Source organism: Quercus suber, unplaced genomic scaffold (genome assembly GCF_002906115.3).
Source record: "Quercus suber isolate HL8 unplaced genomic scaffold, Cork oak 2.0 scaffold_303, whole genome shotgun sequence".
In the NCBI taxonomy this organism is placed as follows: Eukaryota; Viridiplantae; Streptophyta; class Magnoliopsida; order Fagales; family Fagaceae; genus Quercus; species Quercus suber.
This window is the reverse complement of record NW_027069759.1, coordinates 799,133-813,303: the sequence shown is the minus strand read 5'-3', so window position 1 is coordinate 813,303 and position 14,171 is coordinate 799,133. Positions and strand designations below refer to the sequence as shown.

The 14,171-nt window shown below is 32.5% G+C and overlaps 1 protein-coding gene across 1 annotated transcript; it reads right to left on the bottom strand.

Moving 5' to 3' along the window:
• Positions 1–221: 221 nt before the first annotated feature.
• LOC112031714 (aluminum-activated malate transporter 8) lies at positions 222–3,295 on the bottom strand. Its single transcript, XM_024064421.2, has 6 exons — positions 2,843–3,295; positions 2,600–2,740; positions 2,076–2,348; positions 1,508–1,635; positions 1,200–1,343; positions 222–859 (listed from the first exon to the last, which is right to left on the bottom strand). Exons 1-6 carry the CDS (start codon positions 3,165–3,167, stop codon positions 356–358), a joined length of 1,515 nt encoding a protein of 504 aa, XP_023920189.2. The 5' UTR covers positions 3,168–3,295; the 3' UTR covers positions 222–355.
• Between the last annotated feature and the right edge of the window lie 10,876 nt (positions 3,296–14,171).

The window sequence follows — 14,171 nt, the reverse complement described above, 5'->3', positions numbered from 1 at the left end:
AATTTCTAATTCCCTCTTTAGTAGTTCTCAACAATTTGTGAGAAAAATATTAGATTAGAGATCGTTTTACCCAAAAGGTGAAGTACAATTAAGTTTAACAATAAATATAGAGTCATGTTAAATTGTTAATGGATGTCTTTAGAGCAATTGCTAATAAACCATATTAAGAAAATTTTAACACAATTTTTATGAGAAATATAAAAAGCTATTAACACAATCAATTGTTTATAATTTTTTCATAGAATGTTTCTAAAAAAGGTTCCTAAACCATATATTTACACAATTTTAGGGCATTTGTTAACATTTCACATAAATGTAACTGGGCTACTCATTAACAAATATTTACAATTCCAAGTCATGATTGCCCTGGCTTTGGTGGCTGAGAAAATTCAGTTTGTAAAGAATACTCCTCGTTTGTCACTTGCACTGTGATTATAACATGGTCATTGTCACCGTCCAAAGCAGGTTTAATGCTTCCGCAATGAAGTACTAGTAGTTGTGCTTGTGGTTTCTCTAGTGATGCAGCGGATTCAACACTAATACTCTTGAATTCTGCTAGGCAAGAAAGCTCATGGACTGATTCATAGATATTCTCCACACATTTTGTAATTTCTGTTAGTATTGAAGCAACTGATGCAATTGGTATAATTGCTAGGAGGTCTGCATTCTCTAGTGAGACAGCTTTGAGAACCAATTTGAGTTCATCAATGGCAGTTTTAGAATTTTCAACGTGGGATTTGGCTGCTGAAGGGTCTGTCATTGTTTTGATTGATAATGCTAATGCTTTTAGTGCCTTGCTGGCTTCTGAGCACATCTTTTTGCTTGGTTTTCCAATTTTATTTCTAAATTCCATTGCTGCCTGCAGAAGTATTATAAATTAGTAAAGCCCACAAATTTTAAATTTTATAATTTTGTTTAGTAAATTAATCATAGTCTTTCGTTAGTGATTCAAATAGTAAAAATAAAAAGTTTTCATGTGTGTTTCTACTAGGTAAATTTATTTCGAATAAAACTCTTTTGTCTCACTCTTATAGTATTTTATTTTATGCTCCACTAAAGCAACCAAAGATTAAAAAAAAAAAATTAAAAAAAAAAACAGTAGGATATATAGAAGATTTTTATCCATTTCTTTGGGGACAAAAGTTAGGTATATGGTTTTTCACTTGGTGATGTACGTAGAACGAATCATGATGATGTACCTGTAAATCAGAGTTGATGTAGCCATTAAGAGGATCAATCCGATAAGCACATTGCCTAGCAAGAACTCCAATCTTCAAATATTGTTTCCATGGATGACGAAATTGAAAACAGCCATGTCCTGGCTCCCATCTTGCAAAATTTGCCTGCAGATAGTGTGTCATAGGATCACTAATCATCATTCTGGCTTAAAAAACATGGTAGTAAAGTAAGAGCGAAAAGCTCAGCAAAAAGTGGAGATGCAAGTGGCATTTCATAAAGGTATAAGATTAGTGGAGGAGACAGAAAATGCTAAAGGGGCTTCACTCACCAAGGATTCTTCAGTATTTTTTGAATTAAGGACACTTTTATACCCTTGAAGAAGTGCCTTGTCACCTTTTGAGGCCATAAGATTCCCTTCATGATCCTCAGGATCAGGAAAATATTCACCTCCAAAACCTGTCAATGTCTCTCTACTTGTTAGTATCATTTCAAGATCAAACAGTAAAGTTTAATGAAAGAGGGGAAATTTGGGTAAATTTAGTTATGAACAATGTTAGAGACCTATAAAGTTTCACAATTTATTGAGGTGATGCAAGTTATGATTTGTATAATATCGCTTTTACAGTATGTGCACTTATCACTGATATTACTTTTAATTAATGTACACAAATCACAATACTTTAGTTTATTAATTGTTGTGAAAAATCTTATGAAATTCTATATATCACCGAAACTTAGAGGGTGTTGGATACTGCATTTTAAACAACAGTTTTCAGTATTTAAACAACATCACACATATTTTTACATAATTTTTTACTCACACGTATTTCAAAAAAATACAAATAACGTTACTAGAACAGCATTAACTAACAAGCCCTTACTGTATAGTTGTGTACCTTCTAGATAGCTTGCAAGCTTTTCTATATTGGAAGCAACCAACTTGTGAAGGTCTTCACCAGCCCATACTGGGCAAACACATAAGGATACAATTATGCAGGTCGCTCCACCTATTCCAATTGTTGTGAGTCTATCATTTGCCAGCTCTAAAATTTTGTCAACCCGATAACCCGTGACTGATACCAAGCTAAATGTCAATATAAAAATCAAGACCCCGTAATCATATCTTGCCTTAATCCGTGGAATGAATCGTATGAATGATGAAGCTGCAGCTGCACACACCAAAACAACTTGCATAAATAAACCAACCTCAGAAAAATGCTTTATTTTGTACTTCTTTTCTGTTGCTAAAGAATATGAAAGAATGGGAAACTTGGGATTTCACAAATATTTAGTATTGAAATAAATATTAGAGTCCAAACTGTCCTTCTATGATATTTCTTTATAGGAAAAAATGTTAAAACTACTATAAATTTTACTTATTTTTTTATGTTAGGAGTACACTTAACTTTATAAAACTTACTTAGTAAAAAGACAAGGAGGCCAAGGACAATGGGCTCTCCTTTTGCTCCGAAGAGACGTGCTAAGTGGTGAGCTCCACACCCTAGAGCACCAGCGGATAATGTTGCACACGCTCTATTCAAACCTTTGCTGAGGGTAGCACCTGGAAAGGAACAAAAATAAATATGTACATTAATTTTTGCTTAGATATTTAACCATGTATATGATGGTTTGGTTAATCTTGCTAGTGACTTAAATAGCTTACCAACAGTGAATTCAAAGACAACTACCACTGTTAGCACAGCCCACACTCCTGAAACCCCAAAACCATTATATAGAGGTCTCCAGTAGTATAACAAGGACACCAGTGTGAGAGCCAGTCCTACTTTTAGTGAGTGCATGACTCGTCTTGGGTCGTCTTGTCCTAGCTTCTTTGTTGTCCTTACAAGGTTTACAGCGATGTTCTTGAAATTCAAAGGCAGAGCCTTAACCCAGTCCCAAGCAAGGGCTAAAGGCCCAGCCTTCTCTTGTGTTGCTGACTCAATCTCCATAGCTATAATAGAGTTGGTGGAACTAAAGCTACTTTGCATTAACTGATGCAAAGGTTAATTACCAAGTCAAAAAGCCCAAAGCTAAACTTTTTGAGGTGGTTTTGTATTGTAAGTACCTAAAGCGAGGGTGAAGAGAAAGCTAGATGCTTGGAAGAAAATGGCTCTTGGTGGGTGTCTCTGTCTCTCACTGTGGCCAAAATATATATAGGAAGAGAACTTTGGTTTGGTGCACTTTAGAAAATTTTTTTTTCTTGATGACGTTAAGAATATTTTATTGGACTCCTGTGTTTGTGTCTTTTGTACGGAGGTTTTTAGAAAAAAGGGGCTTCAAGGATAAAGTGGCTGACTAGGCCTTGTAAAAGAATCCTTGTAAAAGAATTCGGCCACTCTTCCAAACAAGTAGTATTTTAGAAACCCTCCATTTGTTGGTTTCCATGGAAATATATTTTGAAAAAAAAATTGTTTTATAAATGTTTTTTCAAAATTGAAAATTTATTTTTATTTTTTGGTATTTGATTGCACCAACCCAAAAATGAATAAAAACTATTTTCTATTATTTGACTTGCACTAATATGCTCATGTCATGTGTTGGTCAGACTTAAATTAGGGTCTGATTATTAGACATGATCTGATTGGCTTAATACTTAGAAAATCATGCTTAACCTCGACCCTTTTGCTCAAAATAATCCATAATTCCCAGTGAATTGGGTTTGTCAAGCCCTCTGACTTATTAAGCACTCTTAATTTTCATAGAAAATCATTAATATTTCTTTTAATTTTAAATAAAACAATGTTCAAATTCAAAATCTAATCAAATAACTAATTAGTGGGAAAGTGATGGGAAAACAATTAATTTGAGAAGAAATGTCGTATAAAAAAAAACTTAATATTCAATAAACATTGGTCAATAACTTTTCAAAATACTTAATCACTAAAGAGATAGGGCGAAGATATATAGAAAAGTTTCCATTAACATAGTTTTATTTATTTGTGGTGTGGAATTTTTTATTTTTGTAATAAGTCTAACATTTAATAGTGGAAAACATTTTATTTATTTATTGGACTTAGTTTCCACTTCCCATCCACTTCATAAAATCAGTTTTCCATTTACTTGCCTTTTCTTCTGTATCACTAACAAAAAAAAAAAAAAAACAAATTTGCGTAATTTTTATCATAACTTGTATGTGACGAATTGTAAATGGTAGGAGAAAAAAGTGGTGGGTTGACATCTCCACCGATCACAGTGTTAAAAGCTATTTCTATGTAAATAGATAGAGACTATTTACCCACAGAAAAAAAGTTTGCATAAACGCGTATAAACGTTGGCATCTGGCTTGTTGGGTCTCATTCCCATGCAAACTTAAACAAAGATGAAAACGGAAAAACCTAAATTCCCCTAGGCATGACCTACCTAAGTCCACGACACGCATCGTATTTTGTATTCAGTGTTCACGAGCTCGATATGCTGCATGGTTTGGACTTCGGGTTTTGGCCCTCGGGAACCAGATGGTTGACTCAGTTTGTAGATTTAAATTGGAAAGTAAAGTAAAAATTTGTGACTATCTGCTAGCAGATTGACTAAGTTGACTGTGTTCATTTGCATTAATTAATGATTATTTTACAATCATTAGTGTACATATTTTATTTCTTTTCTCCTTTTACCTTTCGATTTTCCCTTTCTTCTCTCAACCTGGCGCCCTTTGTCCTCTTCTTTCTTGGACTGACCATGGGGTTGTATATTCTAAGTAGAGGAGAAATGTGTCATTGGCGTCCATAGAATAGAGCAAAGAATATATATATATATATATACACACACACACATACATAGAGGGGCGGAACTATAGCCAAGGGTGCCCAATATATTACCTATAACTATTAAACATTTTTAAAGATATAGCCCATAAAAATAGGGTCAGCCCCCAAATGTGCTCATTCTACTTCGCAATAACTTAGAAATTCCCAGATGTATGCCTATACTAACTTGAAGTTTACTTCTAGTCAAACAAATTAAGACATTATTCTTCTGTTTCAAGAACTTTGATTATTTATTATTTTTTTATTTATTGAAGAGATCGATGTAGTTGGCATGGCCCGCATGGGGTCCATTTTTTATTTCCTTAGTTGGTACCGCATTAAATTCATTAATAAGTCCTTAATTAGGCAATAAAAAACTAGGCTCCGGCAAACGAGGTTCCAGTGAACTGAATTTAAAAAATAAATGCGTTACAACAAAACTTAGTGTATGACTGCATTCCATAAGAAAAAGGAATTAAGATCTAAGTGACCACTATACTTTAAGTATGGTAGTGCTTCAGATTTGGTCATAGTGGCATTAGGATGACAATGGAAAGAAAGGATAAAGCAAAAAGAAAAGAAGATATTAGGCAGAAATATACTAAAATTGTTTCTCAGAAATGCTAAATGCATCTTTTTCAAATATATTAATACAAAAAGCTTACTTAGGTAACAAAACTGATATTTAATTAAGTGCTAAAAAATGCAACGTTTTAATCATTTAATTATCTCTAAACTAACGTAACATTTTATTCTCTTCATTTATGGGCTTGATTATCTACTAAACCCATGACCTATCCATGACTTACACATACAGATAATTTAGATAGAATCGAATCAACGACGTCAGCAATCACTATAGTGAGTAGAATCTGACTAAGTCATATGGTTCTTTCATCTTGGTTCCCAGCTTCCCTTCACAGAAAATAGTGAACAATATCGAAGATTTTGAGCTCTCATGCATGGAAAAGATAAAAGCATAGGGTCATAGTTGATGCTTTAATGTGTACTACATCTTTTCTTCTTCACATTCTCATCCCAAGTTGTTGCATAATTGGTTGGCGGCTATGCCTTACGAAACAAAAGTTTACTAAAGGTTACTAATTTGTATATATGTTCTTTCCGTTTTCTATATATTGAAAGGAAAATAACCTTTCCATAAGTGTAAGTCCAAATTTTCTTTTCTATGCTTTTCTTCCACACTCAAAATTTTGCCAAATTTTCAGAGCAACTTGCCTATAATATGGATGAATCAGCACGATAAGTTATTGTAAGAGGGAAACAGCTAGCCATGCAAACCAATAGTTAACTTCTAAATATGTGTCTCTTACACCCTTGTCCCAAAACACATACAGTAATGGTTTCTTTTTTGTACTAAAATCCTACATAAGAATGGAAACCATTGAATGGCCGAAATCCCATATAGAAATTGGGTCCATTTTTTGTTCTCTTTCAGGAATTCTCTTGATTTTGATTGACAGAACCTTAAGGACTTACACTCATTTCATTGGAATTATTCTCTTATAGATATATCTTTTTCATAAAATATTCCTTTACAGCTTTCAAGATATAAAAAGATATCTCCAACTTATTTAACTTTAGGTTTAAAATCGTGAGATTATTTTTGTGCATAGATAAGATTAAGAAATGAATTCAGCAAATCAAAATAGAAACATTTAGGCTTTACCCAGCTATTTAGGTATGGATTAGTACACTTATTATAGTTTATCCATATCTAAAGGGATATCTGAAGGACTCAAACGAACATTCCCTTATTTCTCCAAATGGTATAACTTTCTTAAATAGAAGAAAAGAAAATTCGCACACGATACCTGTGCTTATAGTGCTCTGGAAATACAAGTGTAAGTTTCAACGTATGATGTCCGTTTCTAATGATAACTCTTTATCATTAGACCAAGACACCAACTGGTTTTTGGTGTAGGTGGAAATTGAATCACAGATCTCTTATTCAACCATTAGGCCAGAAATACAAGTGTGAGTTTCAACGTAATGCGTCCGTTCCTGACGATAACTCTTTGTCATTAGACCAAGACACCAACTGGTTTTTGGTGTAGGCAGAAATTGAACCACAGATCTTTTATTCAACTATCAAGGACTTTACTAGTTGAACTAACTGGAACCCACAATATGTGTAAAACAACCAGAAAGTAAATAAATCCTAAAAGTTAAAAGACATAATTCCCTGATTGTAACAAAGGATGTTTCAATCCAAAATGAATTAAAATTTGTGGGCAAGGTTGATCAAACAAGATAATTTATGGCATGGGAGATGAGATTTTTCTCTCTTTACTTCTCTAAGTCAAATCCTTCTTTCTCATAATACTTAAAAGCATGAACATATATAAACCCCAAATGTCATGAACCATTATTGAGACCTCAAATTCAGTTAAAATCCATATTGACTGCTTTATATATTTATAATTAAACTCAAGTATAATACTTTCAATGCTAATGAAATCCAGCCAGGTGAATTATTAACTAACGCAACACAACCATATGATGTATTGGTTTAATGACCAATGCATTTTCTTGTGTATAGTTATAGCTTCCAAGACCATCGGGTTGAATTTAATTGGGGAGTCTAAAGTAAATTACCTATAGCGCCTCTTAAAATTCAGTTAGGTAGTTGGGCAGGGGCAGCATTAAGTGTTGTTCAGGGGTTCAAACGAACCCCCCTGACTTGAAAATAAAAATATTATATATAATTTTTTTTTATGAGCTTACTTTATTTAATTTTTTTTTTTTTTGAATACTCTGACTTAAATTTTGCACACCTTAATCACAGATAAGTCCAACTCAAAACTAAACAATAACACAGGCTAACCTAGTTCAAAACTAAAACAACACAGATCAACCTATCCTAAAACCAAACAACAACACAGATCATATAGATCTCTCTCTCATGAATCTCATCTCATCTCAGTTAATTATCTGACTATCTTGATATCTTTAACTCTAAGAATAAAAAGTGAATATTTGTGAGTTGCGAGTGTCTATTTTATTACAAATTTATATTATAGATGTGAGTGTGTTTAATATTGATTATGAATTTTTTTTTAATAATTTTTTTTTTTTTGGTGTGAGTTGTGATATATGCGAATGTGTGCATGTATAATATAAACATAAAATAACTTTATATAATTTAATTTTTAGGACATACAGAGGGTTTGTAATGATTCAAAATATGAAAACTCGTAAAAAGAAATTGTAAAACTTTAGGCATTTGCGAGTTTTTTTGTTAGAAACTCGATATAGTCAAGTTTTATTTTAATTAAATTTTGTTTTAACTTGTATTTCTTAATGAACCTTCTGGATAAAATTCCTATAGAGCTACCACTGTAGTTGGGCAAGTTTTTTAAGATTAAAAGGTCATGCTACATCAAGCTCAAAAGCTATTATTACCATGTCAACGCTTAAGTGCGTATGGTAAGCCCCCAATCAAAAAAAAATAAAAGTCAACCTTTTGACCTGTTACTTTGGTGATCCTACACATAAGAAAGTCTTTTTTTTTTTTTTTCCTTTGTTTTATTTATTTTTATTTTTATAGTACTTTCAACAAATGAACAATCAGTAACTTAAAAGTAACTTTAAAGTAAAATGTGTTGTTTCAATTACTTGTGTTAGCATAAGAACTTATTCTAAGATAGAATTATGTGGAATGCACATACTAAACCTTCACAAATGATGGGGGTCACAATTTTGGAACTCTTAAAGCTAGCTTCAGATATATTATATATTTTCATAATATGTTTACACAACAAAAATAATATCGATTTAGTCTTTAACATCATGACCAAAGTGTGCTCTTGAGATTGCGACCAATATGGATTCAATATCAGACAATGAAGCTTCGATTAGAAATGATAAAGTACATGTTAAGACCAAAAGGTGGTCTCAAAAAAAAAAAAAAAGTACACAACAGTACCAAATTTTCTAATTAAACCACAAATCTACTTGATTTTCTTCTTTTGGCCTTACACTAACTGTTTAACTAAGACAAATATCAGACTTAGATTAGATTTGCAGTCACGAGAACATATTTTTGTACTTGTACCCATACTTAAAATGATTTTGGAAGATTGTTCTCAATACGCATTTTCATGATCTCTTTTAAGGAATTTAATTAGGTTGCGCTTTCTTGGATTCCTATGCCAATGAAAGAGTTGTTAAAGAGGGTTTACCATAAGAAACATATTTAGAGGAGCATGTGAAGATAACAACAATATTTCGGTTAAGCTATATTCATTTTTCTAACTTAGATGATGAGTTAAGAGGAATACGATGATTAAATCAGTTCTTTCAACTTCAAGCATGCATATCCCGAAATCTTAAAGCCCCCAAAAATAATTATTTCCATTCCATTATGTTAGACATATTATGGCCCAAAACAATTGTAGACCCATGTTCTTATAGAATAAATAACTTAACCTCAGGTTAATTTATGGTTGGTAAAGGGTTAGTCGACTATTTTTTAGTAAATAAACCTTACATTAAATTCATTGTAATACAACTGTTTAACATCAAGATGTAACTGTTCAAAAACTTTCACACTGTGAATATAGGTTGTTAGGCCGAACCATGTAAACTTTCGTATATATATGGCATACACCTACGAGCAATAAGGATAACAAAGTTTATTAAATCTCAATGAGTTTTAACTCAAATGATACTTCTTGCTATAATACTTGAATGAAAGGCGAAGTCATAAGTTCAAAGATCCATTCGATGCATATATGACTTATTAATAAGAAAATGAAATGATTAGATCCTCTCTCTCTCTCTCTCTCTCTCTCTCTCTCTCTAATAATTTTAATCCTATTGATTAAAGGGATTGGAGTCCACAACTCCATATGGCCATTATGTGTCGTCACAAAAATCACAAGGCCATTGAATAAACTCAATTTGAAAGTGATGATTACGTCAGGAAAAGAGCAATATATAGTATTGAATTTAAATCACAAGAAGCACAAAACAAATTTCGTAGCATGTGTGAAGACTAATGGTCAAATTCCAAAAATGAGCTAAATCACAAGCACACGATGCCATAAACTTGATTGGAGGATACTAGTATATGTCACTAATTAGAAATAAAAGTTCCTTGAACAATATTGTTAATCTTAATTAATTCATTATGAAAAGATTTGCAACGAGATTGTTTGTCTTGATGTGTTAGGTTTACAACCTCATCATATCAAAAAAGAAAAATTAAAAAAGGATGTGAATCTTGGAAGTTGAAAGTGCTCTAATCTCAATCAACCGAATTGAATATAAAACATGTACATTATTATAAAAATAATTTTAGTAATTTAATTTTTTTATTAAATTAATATTCTTTTTTATCTGGATTTAGTGTATCTATTAAAGTACTAATCAATATTTAAATTATAAAAATAATGAATCGGGAAAAGAAAAGTGATGGGTATCCAAATAATCTATTATCATTTGACCAGAAAGAAAATGGTTTAAAAGGTATAATATTAGTGACGGCAAACGAGTTCAACCAGCGGATCGGTTCAATGGGCAGTGAGTGGTTAGGAACTAGGCCCATAAATTTATCGGATTGGTATGGATTTGGCCCATGTTCTTTTCATGCAGCCTAAGGCAACTTGCAAACATTTTAGGACCACTGTCAAAAAATGAAAAACCAAACTAAATATTTTGAACCTTCGATGTACATATGGAACTCAAAAAATTTTCACAACCAAAAACAAAGTTTAACACCCACAAAACATTCATCTATGGTCAAAAACCTTATAACTTAATTGACATCGTTCTGATATTTTAATAGAGATGTGTAGCAATTTAGAGTTCAAATTTCCCTTATCCCAACTATCGAATTATAAAAAATAAAAAATAAAAATTCATACATGATTTTAGCAGCCATATTAGCTAACTTGGACACCTTCACAAAAAGCCTACAATGCACTACATCTTTTACTTTTTCCTTTTTGATAATTCGATAGTTGGGAAATAGAAATTTTGAATCTTGGACATTTTCATTGCAAATGTCAAATTATGCCAATTGAACTATAAGGTGTATGAGTTGCACTTGCATCTACTGATCTACATACATACTTAATTGACCTCTTGTTTGCTAAACTATCTTCTATCTTCACTATACAATGAAATGGCAGCACCCTCTACTTTAAACAAAACAATAGCGGTACTCTCTCATCTAAGCAACCTCTCAATTTGCACCTAAACTTATGGTTCATTTGGATTAAGGGGAAGGGAGGAGGAGTAGAGTAGAGTAGAGTAGATTTGGCCAAATATTAGCATATTTTCAACTAACTCTACTCTACTCTTCTCCACTTCCACTTCTCCTTCTTCACTTTTCCTTTTTTTCCCCTCAATCCAAACGGATCCTTAAGTTCAAATGAGAAATTTCCTTCACTTTCCAAACTAGATCTGCCAAAATTTTCAAACTTTAAATCAACTTGCTTGGATATATTGCTAAATAAGTGATATAGGTACGATGAAGGAAACGGCAAAGCAAACTAATACTTGAATTCTATATATATCTCTCAAAAACTCTCACCCTTGCCTTACCCACTATGCATTTCTTTTCCTAAACTTTTTTTTGCTGAATTTGCTTTTCCTGTATTTGCAAGTTGCAAGACCATTCATTAATGGAAATTATTAAATGGTTGAAAACCCACCAACAAATGAGACCGAACTTTTCTTTTTCAGTGCAAGTATCTTAATCAATCCCAGTCTTGATCTTAAAACCATTGTACCAAAGGCCCATTGGCCCAAATCCCACGGGAGACATAAATTGATAGGATGTCAAAATTACAATAACAAGATCGCATGAAGACTCGGCCCACATTCCTCTTCATTAATAAAGCTCGTCCTTGGGAGAAATGGACAACAAGTCAATAGAAGTGCTATGTCCATGATATTTTCACAATAAATTTGTCCGTTTAGTACGTGTATTTAAACAACAGTTTTCATATTTTTTGAAAATACGTGTGGGTAAAAAAGTGTATGAAAATACATGTAATGTTGTTTAAAAACAGAAAACATGTGTTTGAACTATTATACTAAACGGGGGTTGATTGTTATGAGTTATTGTTGATGAGAAAAAAATAATTTAAGTGGTGAGTTCAAATTAAAACTAATAACAACTTACTATTCATGATTTGTTATAAAAGTATTGTAAAAATATTATGGATATATAATTTCTCAGCGACATAACCGTGGCGAAATTCCATTTACTCCCAAAGTTGTCCCCTCATTAAAAGACATTAAATCTTATTTGATATTTTTTTCCAAAAAAAAAAAAAAAAAATCTTATTTGATCCCTATTTTTTAAAATAAGCTAATAAAATGTATAATTATCAAATTATGGATTTCTTTCGTTTATGTTCTTTGCTAATAAAATCCCGAAAATTGGAGTATAACCTTTCTAATCCATTCTATTGTGTCTTAAATAAATTTTCGCATCTTATTTCTTGTACGGTTTTAGACCCCTTAACACACAACCAGATTGAGTTGCATAGTTAATTAGCCAAGTTGTTACTTAGTCAAATTAAGCAATTCTAGGTTAAAACAATCAAACAATCATATCAAGAATATAAAGCAGCGGAATAATAAATAACACAAGATATGATCACCCAGGAAAACCAAACCGGTAAAAAACCTGGGGAGGATTTTACCCAACTATCCTCAAGGCAAAACTGAATTCACTATAAAAGAATCGAAGTTTATACAAAAGGACTTACAAGCTCCCCGCTCGACTTCCTAATGCTACCTACCAGTAGAACTTACTGACATGACCCCGTGCAAGCTCCGAATCCACAGACTCCTTCTTTCTTGAATTCTTCAATCAGCTACAAGCACCCACGCTTGAGATTCTTTAAGCTTTAATGGTAGCAACCTAGTTGATCATTAAGATGTTGAAGTAATCTCTATCTTGAAAACCCTAAACTTTGTGTAAAGAAAAGCTCCTCTAGATCTCACAAGAGATTTACATAAAACAGCAATGTATGAGCAACAATACAACTGGAACAAATCTAAAAACGTGGCTAGGGTTTTGCCTTATATACCTAGGGCAAAAACATAAAACCCTAAACGTTTTAATGAGTTAGAGCTGAGTTGGAAAAACTGCAGAAAACGCAATCTGGTCGACTTTCGATTGATCGAGTCTATTCTTCGATCGATCGAGCCAAACCGAAATGCCCCAATGCATCTACAGTCTCTCGATTCCAACTTTACAATAATTAATCAACTTTGAGCAAGCTTAAACAAGACTAAACATATTATTTTGATCATGGTCAAATTAGAGTTCTAAATACATAAATTCCTAAACCTTTAAAATCTAATAAATTCCCCCTTTGGCAATCCGTGACAAAACACAAATTAAAAACTCAAAGTTTACAAGTAAATAGCCCTTTACAAAAATAATGCTCATAAACTCAAATTCAATCCTAACTACTATCCATCAGTTGCAAGTGTAGACAGCAGCTCAATTGAATCAACCTGTATATTCCTGAAATACTCAACAACCGCATAAACGCATGTGTGACAGAAAAGAGTAAAACAACAAATATAACATTCTTATAAGATTCACACAATACAGAATAAAGACATATATTAATGATCAACTCATAAATATAAATCAATAAACAGTGAATCACAAAGCAACAAGAATTAATGAATATATCATGTAAAACAATCAAAGTAATGAATATATCATGTATATCAATTAAAGTTACTCCCCCTAACATGAATATCCCCAAAAATGATATATAAAGTGAAGCACCTAGATACAATCTAAAAACTCCACGAGCTCCTAAAAAACAAAAAGTCTCCCCTGTGGACGACTAAATTTCTCGGTTCGAAATAAAGTCAAACAAGTAAAAATAGTTGTACAAATATGAATTTGTATTGATGATTGTGTGGTACAATTCTCTGTAATTACAAAAGAGTGATCCTCTGATTCGATCTCCTTGAAAGATTTGTTAATTGGATTTGTGGTAATGTGATTTTCACTTGAACACAAAGTATCCTTCAATTTGGTTGAAGGATGGATCGAAGATTGTTGAAACGGAATTACAATGAATCTCTGGCTATGAGCTTGTTAGAAATCCTTTGGATCTAGGTGAATGATTTGGATGATTTTCCTTCGAATGTTCTTCGTATTCGAAGTTGAAGTTCTTGAAGTTCTTGGAGGCTTTAGAGCTTGGTTCCGGCAGAGCTTCTGGACTTCTGAGTGCTTCCAATGGC